Below are 17,561 nucleotides of genomic sequence, written 5' to 3' on the forward strand. Positions count from 1 at the left end.
ACAAATCATCATCAACTCAGACAACAAGCTTCTTGTATTTCCTTTTAAGGCTTTTAACAATTTAGAACCACTCTAAATAGCCATCCTTGTAACTTACTGCAACGTCCACCACATCCTTTACTGTCATTGTTCTTGGCCTTTCTTGCTCACCAGTTAGACTCTCCCTCAAACATCCATTCTTTCTCTCATGCCACTTATTTACCATGCAAGCTCCCTCCCAGCAAAAAATCTAAAAAGCTACTATTTTAAAACTCACTCTTCATGTGATACATACAAAACCCAGCCAGATGACCTTGCTGCAGGTGGAAAGCTATGACTGTTCCTCTTCCTCCTCCTTCCTTTTCTCATATCTTTAACTAACCCCCAACTCCTGCCATTCCCCCAGACCCTACCTCTACAGCCAAATTCAAAATAAATAGTTAAAAATAAAAAATAGGAAACTAACAAAATTGATGGTATTTCATCATCCTGTTCGTTTACCTGTCTTCTATATCCCCATTTCCAAACCTTCATCTGTTATTAGATTTTATCCTTTCTAGGACAGGGGCTATGTTGTCTTCAGCTGTGTTTGTACAATACCCAGCACAATGGGGCTTGGATCCTCAGTGGGACCTTTACAGATGATTAATTATTTTTTTAATTATGATAAACTGCTCCTTTTGCTATAGTAACCCAGGTTCCATTTGTCCTAGCCTCATAGCTGAGTTCATTAAAACCATTCCTACAGACCATTACTTACACCATTTTTCCCATTTGACTTTACAGCTTTGGATTGCTCCATGAAAAGTCTGTTCATATCGGAGGAGCTGAGCCACTTACTGTGCAGAAAACAAAATTTTAATATGTTCTTTGCTTTAATGGATATGCAGTTAAAAGTTCAAAATCTGCACTTTTCAGCTCTTTGCATGTAACAGCTGTGGTCTTGCCTACCTCTTCAAAGAAGAGAATGAAATCCTATACAGAAATATTCAGAATGTTAATTTTGGCAGTAACTGTTTCTCTAAGGTGCTGAAACGGAGTGAACCAAAAGACAAGGGGACATTTGATCTTTATATTATAGGTAACTAACAGTTATGTTTTGTTTATATGTTTTGATAAATACTTTGTGCTCTTATAGAGACAAAACCAAAGTTTCCCAGTTCTTACTAATATTAAATAATGCTTCCAATTTTTCCTAACAACAATTACATACTCCCATCTGAACAGCAACATAAACAGATTTTTGTCTGGGAATATTAAATGCTTTAATTTTTTATTTTTAAATGACAATTCTTCTTCGAGTGATTGCTCATATGCATTCCAGTTAGGTGTGCGCGCACCGCGTGCACGTTTGTCGGAAGACTTTTTTACCCTAGCAACACTCGGTGGGTCAGCTGGGTGCCCCCTGGAGTGGCGCCGCTATGGCACCGTATATATACCCCAGCTGATCCGGCCACCCTTCAGTTCCTTCTTACCGCCCATGTCGGTTGTTGGAACAGTGGAGTGCGGCTTAGCTGACCTCCACCTTCCCTAGCTACTTGTAGTTTTCTCGTTATCGTGTACATAGTTATTGTTCTTGTATATATATATATATAGATAGATAGATTTAGTTGTAAATTCTTACATTAATAGTTAGTTTAGTACTACTTAGTGGGGTTCGGGGAGTAGCCCCTTCCCCACACCCGGCGCCGGAGCTCATGCCCAGCTCATCGGGTTTCAAACCACGCTTGGCCTGTCACAGGCCGATGCCAACAGGAGACCCACACGACTCCTGTTTAAAGTGCCTCGGGGAATCGCACTTAACAGCTAAGTGCCCTATTTGCAAAGCTTTCAAGCCACGAACTAAAAAGGAGCAGGACATCAGACTAAAACGGCTCCTCATGGAGGTGGCCTTGACACCGCCACCTTCGGCACCGAGCGCCGGTCAGTCGGTGAACAGAGGCACCCCTACGGCACTGGATCGCACCGGCACGCCCAAGGACTCTCGGCACCGGCCGACACCGAAGTCAACTCCGCGTCACTCCCTCTCCCCAAGGTCAAAGAAGGCCAAGACTTCTGCTGCCTTGGCTCCAACTATGCCTCAGCCAGAGAGCGCGCCCAGTTCAAACTGCCCGGCGCCAATACCCGCCGCGGCACCGACTAAATCGGCACCGTTGATTCCGGTCTCACAAGGGCCGTCGAGTCCGGCACCTCATAGCTCCCCGGCGCGTACCGCGGTAGAGCTCACCATGCCATCCACACCAGAGGCGTATTCGGCGGCGAGAGACTTAATTGCCTTGACGGACTCGGCACTGCCTCTACCCCCACCACCGCCGGTGCGGGTAATCCAATCTCGGGGCAAGCCAACCCTGCCTAGACCACCGTCCGTCGGCACAGCGGACCGGCACCGCTCAAGATCGCGGTCCCGTAGACGCTCTAGGTCGAGACACCGCTCCCGCTCTCGACGCTGCTCGCAGTCCCAGCACCGTTCCCCTACACAGCACCGGTCAGACTCGCGGCACCGGTCAGACTCCCGCTCTCCACCTCACTATCCACGGCACCGCTCCAGTTCTCGGCGCTGATCCAGGCACTGTACCTCTCGGAGCCGTTCACACCGCAGAGACTTGAGATCTCGGTCAACCTCCCGGCACCGGTCTGGTCGCAGGTCCCGATCTCGATACTGCTACGAATACCGGCACCGGTCCCCATTAAAGAAGGGAGCGAGGTCCGTCGGAACCTCAGTCCAAGGTTTCTCTGCTCCTCCATAGCCATCCAGACAGTCGTCAGTGTCCTCTCACGCGGATAGTTGTTACGACCAGGAGTGAGATATGGAGGTGCCTTCCGGGGTCTTCCAGGAGGTCCGGTCTCAGGACCCGGGCCCTCACCAGTGGTCCATTTGGACCCCCTGGGCGTACCATCAGGCCCAGGGTGCCCCATTGCTCCAGACTCGCTCCGCTTCCTCAGAGCATCGAGCTCCAGAGGCCACCATTAGCTGTCCCTCTCCAGCTGGGACAGAGGAGCTGATAACCCATCCACCAGGTTCCCTGCTACCGCTGGAGCAGGAGCCGACCCAGGAGCAAGAGGCCATCCAGGACCCGCTCATCCCCGGTGTATCGTCCTCTTCCTCCCCAGATGAGGCGGTGGCAGGGACCTCATCATCATCAGGGCCCCCGCCAATAGACCTCAGAGCCCATCAGGACCTCCTTAGGAGGGTGGTGCTCAACATCAATCTTCCCATAGAGGAAGTCCCGGAGGTTGAGGACCCAGTTGTCAGCATTCTGTCAGCAGATACCCCCACTAGCGTGGCTTTGCCTTTCATCAAAACCATCCAGGCCACTGCTGACACCTTATGGCAGTCCCCAGCCTCCATTCCCCCTACGGCAAAGGGAGTTGAGAGAAAATACATGGTGCCCTCTCGGGGGTACGAATATTTATATGTTCATCCTCCTCCCTCCTCATTAATTGTCCAATCGGTCAACGAGAGGGAACGCCACGGCCAACAGGCGCCAGCCCCCAAATCAAAGGAGGCTAGGCGGATGGACCTACTGCGCAACAAGGTATATTCGGCAGGTGCCCTGCAGCTCCGGGTGGCCAACCAGCAGGTTCTCCTGAGCCGTTACAATTAAAACACCTGGGCAGAGGTGGGTAGATTCACAGATCTTCTACTCCCGGACTCTCATCAGGAATTTGCCGCGTTTCTTGAAGAAGGAAAGAAGGTGGCTAGAACCTCCCTCCAGGCTTCTCTCGATGTGGCTGACTCGGCAGCCAGAACTCTGGCCTCAGGTATCACCATGAGGCGTATCTCATGGCTACAGGTCTCCAACCTGCCACCCGAGCTCCAATACACCATCCAGGACTTACCCTTTGATGGCAGGGGTCTGTTCTCTGAAAACACTGACCCCAGGTTGCAGAGTTTATAAGGACAACAGGGTCATCATGCGCTCGTTGGTCATGCATGTGACCCAACGCAGACCCTTCCAGCCCCAACCTCACCAGCCTTACTTTGTGCCCCAGCACAGACAAGACTTCAGCAGAAGGCACAGGCGGGGTGGCCGTAGACGCCAGTCCGGACCCCAAGGGGGTCAAAACAATGGCCCCCCAAAAGCACCTCCGAGGCCTAAGTCTACCTTTTGAAGGTACACACAAGGACGGTGTAACAGTTTCAGGACAGGATCCTTCTCTTCCCTTCTCCAACCTCCTCGCCTACTTCCTCTCGGCGTGGTCCCAATTGACCTCAGACATCTGGGTCCTACGGACAGTGAAACAAGGATACCACCTCCAATTTGTTTCATCCCCACCTTCCACCCCCCAACCCAGTCCCTCTTCAGGGACCCCTCTCACGAGCAAGTCTTCTTACAAGAGGTGCAGTCTCTCCTCGCCGCAGGAGCAATAGAGAAGGTACTACCAGACGAGAAGGGAAAAGGGTTTTACTCCCGCTACTTTCTGATCTCCAAGTCCAAGGGAGGCCTCAGGCCCATCCTAGACCTGCGAGGCCTCAACAAGTTTATGGTCAAGTTGAAGTTCCGCATGGTCTCCCTGGGGACTATTATCCCGTCCTTGGATCCTGGTATGCCGCCCTCGATATGAAGGACGCGTACTTCCATATCGCCATCTTCCCTCCACACAGGAGGTATCTTCGCTTTGTAGCCAGTCACCGGCACTTCCAATTCACGGTCCTCCCCTTCAGCCTCTCTAAAGCCCCAAGGGTGTTTACGAAGTGTATGGCCGTCGTCGCCGCCCACCTCCGCCGGCGGCAGATACATGTATTCCCGTACCTGGAAGACTGGCTCGTCAAGGGAACCTCCCACACTCAGGTCAGACAGCACGTGAACGTAATCACGGACCTATTCTCCCGGTTGGGGCTGCTCCTCAATGCCGAAAAGTCCACACTGGTTCCCACACAAAGGCTGGACTTCATAGGGGCAACCCTGGACTCCACTCAAGCCAGGGCCTACCTACCTCAGCCACATTTCCAGACACTCACGGCGATCATTCAAGGTCTGCAGAACTCCCTGGTCACCTCGGCTCGCATGTCTCAGCCTACTAGGCCACATGGCCGCCTGCACTTATGTGACAAAATATGCCAGGCTCCGCCTCTGGCCCCTTTAAACATGGCTCAATTCGGTCTACCGTCCGGGCAGGGACCCAATAGACACTCTGGTGACCGTTCCCCGAGCACCTTACGCTCCCTTGACTGGTGGCTGACTCCCAACCTGGTGTGTGCAGGGCTACCGTTCCATCCACCACAGCCCTCGCTGTCCCTAATGACAGATGCGTCATCTCTCGGGCGGGGGGCTCACCTAGGTCACCTTCGTACCCAGGGCCAGGAGCTGTCACTCCACATAAACATCCGGGAGCTGAGAGCAGTCCGCCTCGCGTGCCAGGCGTTTCAGCAACGTCTTCATGGCCATTGTGTCTCGGTGTTTACAGACAACACAATGGTCATGTATTATATCAACAAACAGGGAGGGACTCGCTTTTCTCCCCTGTGTCAAGAGGCCATTCGACTCTGGGACTTCTGCATAGCCCACTCGATAAGACCTGGTAGTGTCCTTTGTCCCAGGGGTTCGGAACACTTTCGCGGATTAGCTGAGCAGATCCTTCCTCTGTCACGAACGGTCGATAGGACCAGATGTTATTCATTCCATCTTCCAGAGGTGGGGTTTTCCCCTCAGACCTGTTCGCCTCTCGCATGAACAGGAAATGCCAAACGTTCTGCTCCTTCCAGGGTCTCTCACCAGGATCGATCACAGATGCATTCCTCCTGTCGTGGGAGCACCATCTGCTCTACGCCTTTCCACCGTTCCCTCTGGTTCACAAGGTCCTAATAAAACTCCGCAGGGACAGAGCACATCTAATCCTGATCGCGCCAGCGTGGCCCAGACAGCACTGGTACACCACACTGCTCAACCCTGGACAACCCGATTACCCTACCACTCCTTCCAGACCTCATAACGTAGGACCACAGCAGTCTTTGCCACCCGGACCTGCAGGCCATTCACCTCATGGCATGGCTCCTGCATGGCTGAACAGATAGGAGTTATGCTGTTCCGCTTCGGTAGTGTGTTCTACTAAGCAGCAGAAAGCCTTCCACTCGGTCTACGTACCTGGCCAAGTGGAAACATTTCTCCTGCTGGTGTGCATCGCAGGATGTTACTCCTTCTGAGGTCTCGATCCCCACTGTTTTAGACTACCTTTGGTCTCTTAAACAACAGGACCTGGCAATATCTTCTCTGAGGGTGCACTTGGCGGCTATCTCCACATTCCATCCCGGAGAAAGTGGCCACTCCATGTTTTCCCACCCCTTAGTTACTAGATTTCTTAAAGGCCTGGAACGTCTCTACCCCCCAGTACACCGCCCTGCCCCCACCTGGGACCTCAACTTAGTCCTAAGCAGACTTATGCATCCGCCCTTTGAGCCATTGGCGACTTGCTCACTCCTATACCTGTCGTGGAAGACAGTCTTCCTAGTGGCCATTACATCGGCCAGAAGGGTCTCCGAACTTCGCGCGCTTACGGTGGACCCACTGTATACTGTCTTCCACAAGGACAAGGTACAGTTGTGACCTCATCCGGCGTTCCTCCCTAAGGTAGTGTCGGCTTTCCATAGCAACCAGGACATCTTCCTCCCGGTCTTCTTTCCGAAGCCTCACTCTTCCCGACGGGAGCAACAGTTGCACTCCTTAGATGTCCGTAGGGCGCTCGCTTTTTATATCGAGCGGACAAAGCCCTTCCGAAAATCCCCCCAGCTGTTCGTAGCAGTCACGGAACAGATGAAAGGTCTACCCATCTCCTCCCAGAGGATCTCCTCCTGGGTAACGGCGTGCATACGCACGTGCTATGACCTGGCTCACGTCCCCTCAGGCCATCTCACGGCGCATTCTACCAGAGCTCAGGCTTCATCAGCTGCCTTCCTGGCCCACAAGCCTATCCAGGAGATATGTCGTGCAGCGACCTGGTCATCGGTCCACACCTTTGCTTCGCACTATGCTCTGGTCCAACAGTCTAGAGATGATGCAGCCTTTGGCTCAGCAGTTCTGCACGCTGCCACATCTCACTCCGACCCCTCCGCCTAGGTAAGGCTTGGGAATCACCTAACTGGAATGCATATGAGCAATCACTCAAAGAAGAAAAGACGGTTACTCACCTTTGTAACTGTTGTTCTTCGAGATGTGTTGCTCATATCCATTCCAAACCCACCCTCCTTCCCGGCAAGAAGGAACTGAAGGGTGGCCAGGTCAGCTGGGGTATATATACGGTGCCATAGCGGCGCCACTCCAGGGGGCGCCCAGCCAACCCGCCGAGTGTTGCTAAGGTAAAAAAATCTTCCGACGAACGTGCATACGGTGCGCGCACACCTAACTGGAATGGATATAAGCAACACATCTCGAAGAACAACAGTTACAAAGGTGAGTAACCGTCTTTTACGTTGACTGTGCATTGTACAAAGCAGAAGTTAGTTATCTGTATTGCAATAACACCTTAAGGTATCTCAAAAGGATCAGTGCAGCACTGTGCAAGGCATTACTTCCAACACAAATATGCTCCCTGCCACAAAGAGCTTACAATCAGCATTTTATCAGTTTCTGTTGTTCCAAAAAGAATGAAACCTATAATAACCTACATATACTAACTTTAAAGTCTGCATGGCCAAATTTAAAGAGTTATACAGAGATGGTTCTCCATGGCAGGTCAGATCTACAGCTTTCTTCAGAGCAGTTATATGCTTTCTTGGGTTTCCTATAAGTAAAAACAAAAAATAAAACTCACCTGAAATGGTAAGATAGCAGAAAAATGTACAATTGTAAGATTTTTTTTTTAATTTATACTGATACAGTATGAAATACATAAACAAAATATCCTAATGTGAACTGTATCACAAATTGTTTTAGTAACAATACTCTTTAGTACTTACGTTGTCCTTTACATCCTCAAAGCACTGTACAAACATTAAATCACTCAAAGCACCTAAACAAGGTAGTAGTTATCCCAATTTTACAGATGGCGTAGTAGACAAGGGGAGGTTAAATGACTTGCCTGAAGCCATAACAGTTTATTAGTGGTAGAACATACATTAGAAATCAAGAGTTCCTGTTTCTCTAATCCTCCATTAACTACAATTACAAAGTTAAAACAGATAACAAGGAGAAGAAGAAAATAACCAGCATCAGAAAAAAAGTTTTTTTTTCATATGATATTTGAAATATTGATGAGGGAGAAATACAAGAAGGCTGTTCCAAACGGGAAGAGCTCCTAGAAGACAGCTCTCGCACCAAATCATGAAAATGTATATAAAAGAGGAAGTTGGTGAGAGAGGAAAAAGAGAGAATGAAAGGCAGGCAATAGAGAAAGTCATGTGTTGGCACTCAATACAAATTACATGCACAAAGTTATCAAGAGAAAATCAACACTGAAATTTGATTTCTGCTCTTAAAACATACATATATTTATATTCCTAAGCATAAGTAGACTCCCTGACCAATCAGAAACTTATCTTAAACAGGCTACAATCCTGCAATTAGATCCACTAACGTGGACCCCTACACCCTTCTGGTGCTCTACTAACTTCATTAGGGTCTGCCTGTATGGAACAAGTTGGCAAGATCAGGGCTATAGAGTGCAACAGTTATAGTGATGACAATGATTCTCTAATACGAAAGGATACTTCTTTCCTACCTGAAAGTTCTGTCAACTTTTCAGCTCTTTTACTCTTAGTTACAATTATACCAATCTGCAAGAAATAGTTCTATTAGTGAGTTATCAATTTGATCTACATTCTTAGTATACCCTGTGTATTGTTATATAGATCTTTTTTGATCAGTGCTTATAATACCCACATATTTCTCTGCAGCCTTTCTTTGCAAGCACAGTAATTTAAAACCAGCTCTCATTTTGAGATACAGGAAGTTACTAGCACAACTCCCTTTGTATTAAGATGAAAATATATTCTTAATTCTTCACTCTATTGGTACCTCTAGCCCCTAAGGACTAAAATGTCTCTTTATATCCTCTTTCTGGCATTAAGAATGCAATTCCAAATCCTAATTGTGTTAGCATTTGTACTTCAGAAAACTGTAAATCAATATTCAATTGAATTCTCATCCTCACCAATTCAGAGGAAAACAAAAATGACACAAGATCGGGGGAGAAAGGGGAAAAGACTAATATTAATTTAAAATAATCTGTTGAAAAATGTTTAATTAAAATTAAATGAAAACTTCAAAATAGTTCTTCCAACTTTGTTTTCAGACAGCTGCTTAATCAGTAACAATTAATCTGGTTTCCCACACAGGTGTACATACCTACCTGACTAATAGGATTTTGGTCAAAGTATTCTTCAACAAAATATTCCAATAACTATAAAAAAAAAGTTTGAGTATTAAGATAATTAAACACATCAGTCATTTCATATCTGTTAAAATGACAGTACTTATAAAACCATTTAGAACCTGTAACACCCCCATCCTCCCACCCTCTGCCCATGACACTCCTTGGGCGCACAGTACCTTTCAGAAACTTTAGAAAAATCTCAGCTTACATTAAGTACATAGTAACTATACTACTGTTATTTCTGCAGCAAATTTAAAATAGATCTAACAGCATTAGTTAGAATTAAGGCAACAGCTGAAATTTTAGTCTTTAATACAGGTCAGTGGTAATGATTACTGAGTTATTTTCTACAACCAATAATCTTGTTAACAAAAATTAAGGTCTCAATCCTGAAAAATGGTTGTACACACACATTTAACATTAAGCATGTGTGTACACCAATGAAGTCAATGGAATTACTCATGTCCATAAAGCTAAACACATGTAACTGTTTGCAGGAACAGATCAAGGACTAAGTCATATTTAGCCAAACTTATTCCACTTTCCATATGGCTCAAATTCACTAACCAAAACTAAGCAGTATTTTGGTCAACACATGGAAGATTAGAGTTATTTTGAACAGAGAGTCTTCCCCATTCACATAAAAGAAATATTGATAATTACTTAATTTTTAAAAAGCTATGAAGTTTAAACAAAACGTGTTCCCCTAATTCACACCAAGGACCCTACATTATCTATACTTCTGAACACATGGAAGATATTACAGCAGTGGTGGACAACCTGCAGCCTGCATGCAGCCCATCAGGATAATCTGATTGCAGGCCCCAAGACATTTTGCTGACAATGACCGTCCACAGGCACAGCCCCCCATGACCACGGTTCTCCGTTCCTGGCCAATGGGAGCTGCAGACAGAAGTGGGCCACAGGGACATGCTGGCTGCTGCTTCTCGCAGCTTCCACTGGGAACTATGGCCACTGAGAGCTGCAGGGGGCCGTGCCTGTGGTTAATATCAGCAAAATATCTTGTGGCCTGCAATCAGATTGCCCTGATAGGACGCAGGTGGTCCACCACATATTACAGGGAAAAGAGAAAAATGGAGTATTTGATTCAGCAAAATGTGAAAGTTTTTCCTATGTTAGCTAAAACTGTTGCCATAAATATGGCACATAATGTTTTATTTGTATAGGAAATCAGAATACACATTTTAAAACAACTTTAATGCTTAGTATTGTCAGGGCAACATCTTATCTCCATCAAGTTCAGTCCTCTGCAGTTAGTCATACCTATCTAAACTGGAGTAAGTCACTATCACAGACTCAAGCAGGACCTATGAAGCATATTTTCAGCACAAAAAATTAAAAAATTATTTTTAAGAAGTGCAAAGTATATTTGTTCCCTTTCCACTGCATGCTGCGGGTGATACTCCACAGTCTGCCAACTCCCACATTTTTTGTATGGCACTTCCTGTTATTTAAACTTCTCCACAGCCCTCCTAACATAATTATTATTACTAATTACTTCTGTAGTGCTTAATGATGCGAAACAACCCCACTGTACTAGCTACTGTACACACAAAGATAGCCTTTACCTCAGAGCACAGAGTTTGAAACAGTATTTCCCAAATGGGTGGTCCCAACCCAACAGTGGATTACAGGAATATTCTAGACGGATCACCACAACCAGGGCCAGACTAACCCATCACTGCACAGCCTAGCCAAGCATACACTTCTCCCAGCCTGGTGAAAGTGGGAGGCTGGAGAGCAAGCCCACCCCATATTCATCCCACAGCGGCAGCTCCTCTCCCATGGGGCTGAGCCCAGCTTCCTACTCCAGGTATTGCAACCTGGTACCTGGGACTGCAGTCTCACCCACGCAAATTTGCTCACCATGGAGGGTCAGCAAGGCCAAATTTGAGAGAGAAGTGCTGTGCCCCTGTGCACCAGGTCACAACATCTGGAGGGGGACACACCCTGGAGAGGAGCTGCCACTGCGGGATCAGTGCAGGGCGGACTCACTCTCCAAACATGCCCTTCCTCTCCTAGTCCTCGCACTGGGCCAAGATTAAGGTTGCAGTGCCAGAGCAGAGGGTGCATACATGTAATGGTGGGTTACAAAAGAAAAAAAAAAAACCCCAAGACCAAATGCTGTCGGTGAGTCACCTAAGTACGAAGTCTGGGAATCACTGATCTAGAGTTTGGAAAATATGCAAGACAAACAACAGACAAAGAGGGAAGAGGCAGATGGGAGCATTAACATAAGTATTAGTCAAAGATAGTTGCAATCCTGTTCGAGTCCAGATGAATGTGATCTGCAGACATCACAACAAAGGTAGATGAATATACTTTTGATAAAATAAATACCTTTAAGGTACACGTAAGCCTGTTAGGTTTTAAATCTTGGTCCTCCATAGTTCTTGATCCATCTACCACCACATAAAGGTGACGCATCTGAATCATAATCATAAAGGATATTAATTCGGCAAATTCTTGGTTTGAAACAAATAAACTTTTAGAACTCACATTAAACACATTTATAAGACAGTAATTTAAAATAACTGCTGTTTATTTCAAGTAAATTAAATAGACAACATGTATAGCCTTCTCAGTCACATTGGCAATATTTAGAGTACGGAACAGCATAACGGCCTTTACGGAGTCTTTGGTGGCTGCTGATTAAAGAGGTTAAGTTCCTCTCCATCCTCCCTTTACAATGTGAGCAGAGATCTTCTCCTGATAAATGATCACTGTATTCATCTTCTCTCAAAAGATGGATTATGGAATAATAATATTTTGTATTTATATCATTTCAACTGAGGAAGTCAGTGTTTTACAAATCAATCAGTTCTCACAACTGGTCTGAATTGGGAGGACAGATATTTCAGTGGTTTGAGCACTGGCCTACTAAACCCAGGGTTGTGAGTTCAATCCTTGAGAGGGCCATTTAGGGATCTGGGGCAAAAGTCTGTCTGGGGATTCGTCCTGCCTTGAGCAGGGGGTTGGACTAGAGGACCTCCTGAGGTCCTTTCCAATCCTGATATTCTATGAATTAAGCTAGTACCATTATGCCCATTTTACACACTGGGAAACTGAGACTCCAAGAGGTTGTCTGATTCAACTGTATCACAAAGCAGGTCCTACCAAAAGAAACAGAACCCAGGTCTCTTGAACATCAGACACCTTCAATATTTAGCATACCACACACCAACTCATGAAAGTCAAAAAAAAATTGTCTGTTGGGACAGAAAGAAACCTCAAACTCATGCACATCAAGTCAGTAAAAATATTTCTTAGATTTGATGCCACTGTTTTCTGAAGAGGGAAAACCACCTCTGTACAAATAATCTCAGACACAACAGAACTAGATCTAACAGTCAAGGGGAATATATAAACATACCATTCCAAGTCTAACTTGCCCATGGTGTTCAAAGATTCTGTTAAAAATACAGAAGAATTTGAGCTAAGACTGTAACATGGGATTCTAAAACAGCATCAATGACTAAAGCCAATCCTACAGTTACATCACATGCTAAATTATCATTAACATCAATGCATTTAAAAGGGAGGAAAGATTAGGTTCTAAATAAGCATACAACCTGGACTGTGAAAAACTGTGGAAGAGGCTCAGTAAAAAAAAACAGTTAAGTGAGTCATATCAAATTTTAATGGAGTTATTTGTTTTGAACTTCTTTGCCACTCTAAAGTATTTACACAAACATAATATATTTGAAAGTTTGGGGGGGTTGCCTTAACATCAATCTGTGAATGAAAACTAGCCTTTGCCTAGAATGTTTTTAGACACAGAATTTTAAACAAAATCAATTTATGATTTGGTGCAAATAACACAGCACTATGCAAATATCCAGCCAGTCCAATAATGAACGGATTAAAATAATCTGTATATCAATATTTTGTTAGAGAGCATACAAAGATGGATTCTGCTATTTACATTCAGTTGTCTAGTTGCAGCACACTGCACTACCACATATAAAATATAAGTTTAGGACCCATTTTCTTTGGGAGCAGAGGTGTGAACTACCCAGTATCAATGCCCTTAAACAGGTTGAAAAGAAATCTCATATTACTCTTTCTGACACAATTAAGTAAAGATGGAACTATGGAAAGGGAGGCTGAATCTAAGACACAGAATGAGGAAAAAAGAGGGAAAACAGAAAGTATGTTTACTTATAAATATTGCAGTATGTTTAAACTATCTGATGGGGACAATTTTTTCTCAGTATAATTCCTTTGACTTCAACATAGTTACTCCAGAGATGAACTTTTCCTAATGTGTTCTCTGTGCTTCAGAACTTCAGGACTGTTTACCTTTTTCTCTTCGCCTTAAAGAGAATGTCCTCAATAGTTGCTTTCAGTGACCCAGATTCATCTTCTTTCAGAACTTCCCTACAATGAACAATTTATTACATAAAAGTTAGATTAAATTTTCTCTCTTAAAATAAAATAGTTAATAAAACAAAGCTTACCATGTTCTTTCATAACCCCCTTCCCAGCGTTTGGTTCTTTCAGGCTCGTCATCCATGTCTGTCCCTCTGTCGAAAACTGCTTGCCTACAATACTGTTAAGGACAATGATTACATCCTTAAAAGCAAAGGCATTTTGCTAAATTCTGTCCGATTACGTGCCACAGAACACTGGAACTAATGCAATGAATGCATCAGTCCCTGTGTTGACAACAAAAATGTGACTTAAGATGCTCAATTACTTTTGTCAAAACTAGGTCCCTCCATACTAACATGCAGGTAGCACATTGCCCTGTGCATGGGTGAGCTCCTGAGCGAAGTGCTGAGCGTACAACGGTTGAAGAACGCCGCGCCCGGGGAACACGTTCCGTGCATTTGTTGTGCCCGGTTAGTTTTTATGTCAATGACGCTCACACCCGCGCCTCACAAAAGGGGAGGGCAGGGCGGTTATTTAAAGCAAATTTCCTACAGAGCTGAAGGGGGCCCCGAGAGCCTGAGGCGAGGCCACTCTGCCTAGCGCCGTTACCCGGGCCCCCAGGGAGAGGCGGGGCCGAGGCAGCAGCCCGGCGGCCTGTGGGCGACTCTACTTTCCCCTCGGCCCCGACCTGCTCCTGCCACCCGCGCGCCCCGCTCTCCCAGGCCGGCCGGAGTGCTTAGCGAGGCGACGCGCGGATCCCAGCGCACGGCACTGACCTGCCAGGACCGCGCTCGAGCTCCCCGCGACAATCTCAGAAACACCCCCGCGCGCGCACACACACCCCCCCCCCCACTCGGTGCCGTTGCAACTCGTCCGACTGGCGCGCCCGGCCGCGGGAGGAACGTTCCGGCTTCTTGAAGGGCCGGCCTGGAACTGGGCAGGGAGTGGTGCACGGCCGGCCCTTCCGCGGGGAGCTACACACATTCTCCCCCGGTCAGGCCCAGGCCGCCGAAGGGGACGCCTCTCCCTCCAGCCGCGCCCGGGCTGGGCTGACCCGTTACTCTGCAAGGCTGCTGTGGGTCGGCCACAGAGCTGTCCCCTGTCGTGGCCTCTGAACCTTTGGGCTCTTTCGCCCATTATGTTCAAATCTGTCTGTGAGGAGGTAAGAGGAGTTAAGTGGCAGTTGCATAAAGACAAGTTCCAGCTTTGTCTGAACACAAATAGCGCCATATCCCAAACAAACCCTTGAAATGACTCAGCACCTGGGTGGTAAACTGCGTGAAACTAAACCCAGACAAGGCAGAGCTGCTGTGAAGAAGAGGGAAATGTTTCAATTTATTTGTCATCAACACCATGGCAGGCCTGATGGGTACAACACACAATATAGCTAGGAATTAAGAGACACTGAAAAAGCTGGTGCAACATGTGAAACTCTCCCATTAGGCATCATACATCATCATAAGCACCATCACCTTGGTGCTTGGGTAACTACATTCGCTTCCAGTGAAATACCAGATTAAGTTTAATGTCCTGGTTTGACCTTCAAAACTGTCTAAAGGATTGGACAAGTGGTCTTCGATACTGTCATCAAGCTGTGCTCTGCAAGAACAAAAATGAGATTAGTGGAAGCTGATACAGCAGCTGATAGTTAGCTGTGAAACTCCCTTAAAAGCTAAGATTGGGGCAAACCTTGCCACTGTCCGAATAAAGGACAAGACATCTCTCTACCCTAACTTACAATAGTAAGAAATATTTAATAAAAAATCCATGTGCTGGGCAAGGATGTATTTATATCTAGAATATTCTCTTGATTTAGAGTTTGTAAGGCACTCCAGGATTGACTGTGATGGTTAGCACAGCATCTGTACCAAAGACAGACTGATCTAGTTCAGATCCAGAAGTAGCCTTAACCTAGGACAAATAATTTATCACACAACTGTTAGTTCCCTACTCTAATTACTTGACAAAGATCCCAGTCCTCCAAAGACTGTTTGCATTGTGTGAATACCTCCAAAATCAGTGGGACTACTCACAGGGTTTAGAGTTCTGCAGGTTCATAAATCTGTAGGATTGGGGCAAAATTCCTGTTCACGTAGATATAAATTAATCTTGTTTCCCATATAATAATATTGTTTCTCTTGGTCATTTGCTATGATTCACATAGTGCCAGATTGTGGAGGTTTCATGCCAATTGTTCATAAATAAATTTGTTTCATGGGGAAAGTGTTATCAAGGAAGTATGATTTTCCACCAGATTAAAGCACTATTTCTAAAAATACCTGTGTAAATAATCTTTATTTTAGTCATTAACTGAAGTATCTGAGAGGTAGGATTTATACATTAAAATACAGCATTACGTGTAAGTTACTGTACATCTACTTTTTCCATTTGTTGAATGTTCCCTAATGATACTGTTATAGTCTAGAGCAATGGCCCCAGATAAGGTAGTAACACTCTTGTAAGACACAGAGTCTCTAATTCAGGGGTTCTCAAATGGAGTTGGGACTCCTCAGGGGATTGTGAGGTTATTACATGGGGTCGCGAGCTGTTAGCCTCCACCCCAAACCCTGCTTTGCCTCCAGCATTTATAATGGTGTTAAATAAATACATTTATTAGGGGGGGTTGTACTCAGAAGCTTGCTATGTGAAGGTCACCAGTACAAAAATTTGAGAACCACTGCTGTAATTGTTTTACTTCTACACAGTAGTGTAATAAAGAGGGGTGAAAACATCTATTTGATATGGCTCTGTGACTAATCAACTAATTAACAGAAAAATTTTGAACAAACAAAAAATTCATTTTTACAAATCAAATAGAATCTCAGACTTTGACCTCAGAATGCTTTCCCTGGGGCCAGGAACCTGTTTCATTGGGATAATATACTTTGTTTAGGATTTTTTGTAATAAAACATCATTACAAAACCTATGGACAGTTACTTGACTCATACATGAAATCTCCCAACATTTATTACATGGAACAACATTATTATGAGTGAGTGTGATAGTTGCTATGAGGAAGAGAAACAGCCCACAAAAGCTTATGCTACAATAAATTTGTTAGTCTCTAAGGGGCCACAAATACACCTATTCTTTTTAGTATCTAGTAGTTTCTACTTTTTAAGTGTCTAAAATAGTCTCTCATGCAAACTCATTGCATACTCTATATGGAAACGGTTAAAAATAATTTATTTAGTTATTCAAACTTTTGAAAACTACTGGCTCCTATATATCTGACAGCTCGTGGTGTCAAATAGACTTTAAATCCTTTCCAGATCTTGTGTTCAGGTCATACTCAGGGGCATTTTCTAATAAACTGAGACAGTATGGTCAAGTGGACTACACATGGTTTTAAGCCATTGTAATCCATGGCTGACTGACAGACTTCAAGATGGTCATACCACTTCTGCTTGTCTTGGTTTCCCTATCTATAAAATGAGGATATTTCCTCACTTCACAGGGTGAGAGATGTGGACTGAATGCTGTTTGTACACTACTGCTAAAATACAAGGTGGTGAGTAAGAATTCAGATTACTCTTCATAAAATAGCTGAATCTTAGTAAATTTTAACTTAACAGAAGTGTTTCATTGTTCAAAGAATATAATTTTATTCAAGTCATCTTTTAACATACTGGGGGAACTATCATTAAAGAGTCCTACACCTGGAACCTTCCAGCATTTAAAATCTTGGGAGTGGTTTCACCCAGTGTTTGTGCAGTCCAGTGTTAATGCAAATCCAGAATAGCAATATAGTCTTGGACAAAACAGTCATCACACGGATTTTCTGGAACAGGACTGTCACACTTCACCCCATATTCTTCATAGTGATATATGATTATGGCATAATTATGATGTATTTTATGCAAAATAGGTTATGTGA

At 45.2% G+C, this 17,561-nt stretch overlaps 1 protein-coding gene across 3 annotated transcripts in view; it reads right to left on the reverse strand.

Annotated features, from left to right (window-relative positions):
- Positions 1-14,536, reverse strand: part of GTF2H2 (general transcription factor IIH subunit 2) — a 33,966-nt gene extending 19,430 nt beyond the window's left edge. Inside the window, exons 1-8 of one of the 3 annotated variants that reach the window (XM_050946822.1) lie at positions 14,460-14,536; positions 13,770-13,861; positions 13,612-13,689; positions 12,683-12,719; positions 11,650-11,736; positions 9,265-9,315; positions 8,635-8,689; positions 7,593-7,698 (exon numbers count right to left, since the gene is read on the reverse strand). In XM_050946822.1, coding sequence (XP_050802779.1) covers positions 7,593-7,698; positions 8,635-8,689; positions 9,265-9,315; positions 11,650-11,736; positions 12,683-12,719; positions 13,612-13,689; positions 13,770-13,825 — 470 coding nt within the window. In that variant the 5' untranslated portion in view covers positions 13,826-13,861; positions 14,460-14,536. The other 2 variants (XM_050946825.1, XM_050946823.1) reach the window with 2 other exon arrangements.
- Positions 14,537-17,561: the final 3,025 nt, after the last annotated feature.

This window comes from Gopherus flavomarginatus, chromosome 3, assembly GCF_025201925.1.
Source record: "Gopherus flavomarginatus isolate rGopFla2 chromosome 3, rGopFla2.mat.asm, whole genome shotgun sequence".
NCBI classification, from domain to species: Eukaryota; Metazoa; Chordata; order Testudines; family Testudinidae; genus Gopherus; species Gopherus flavomarginatus.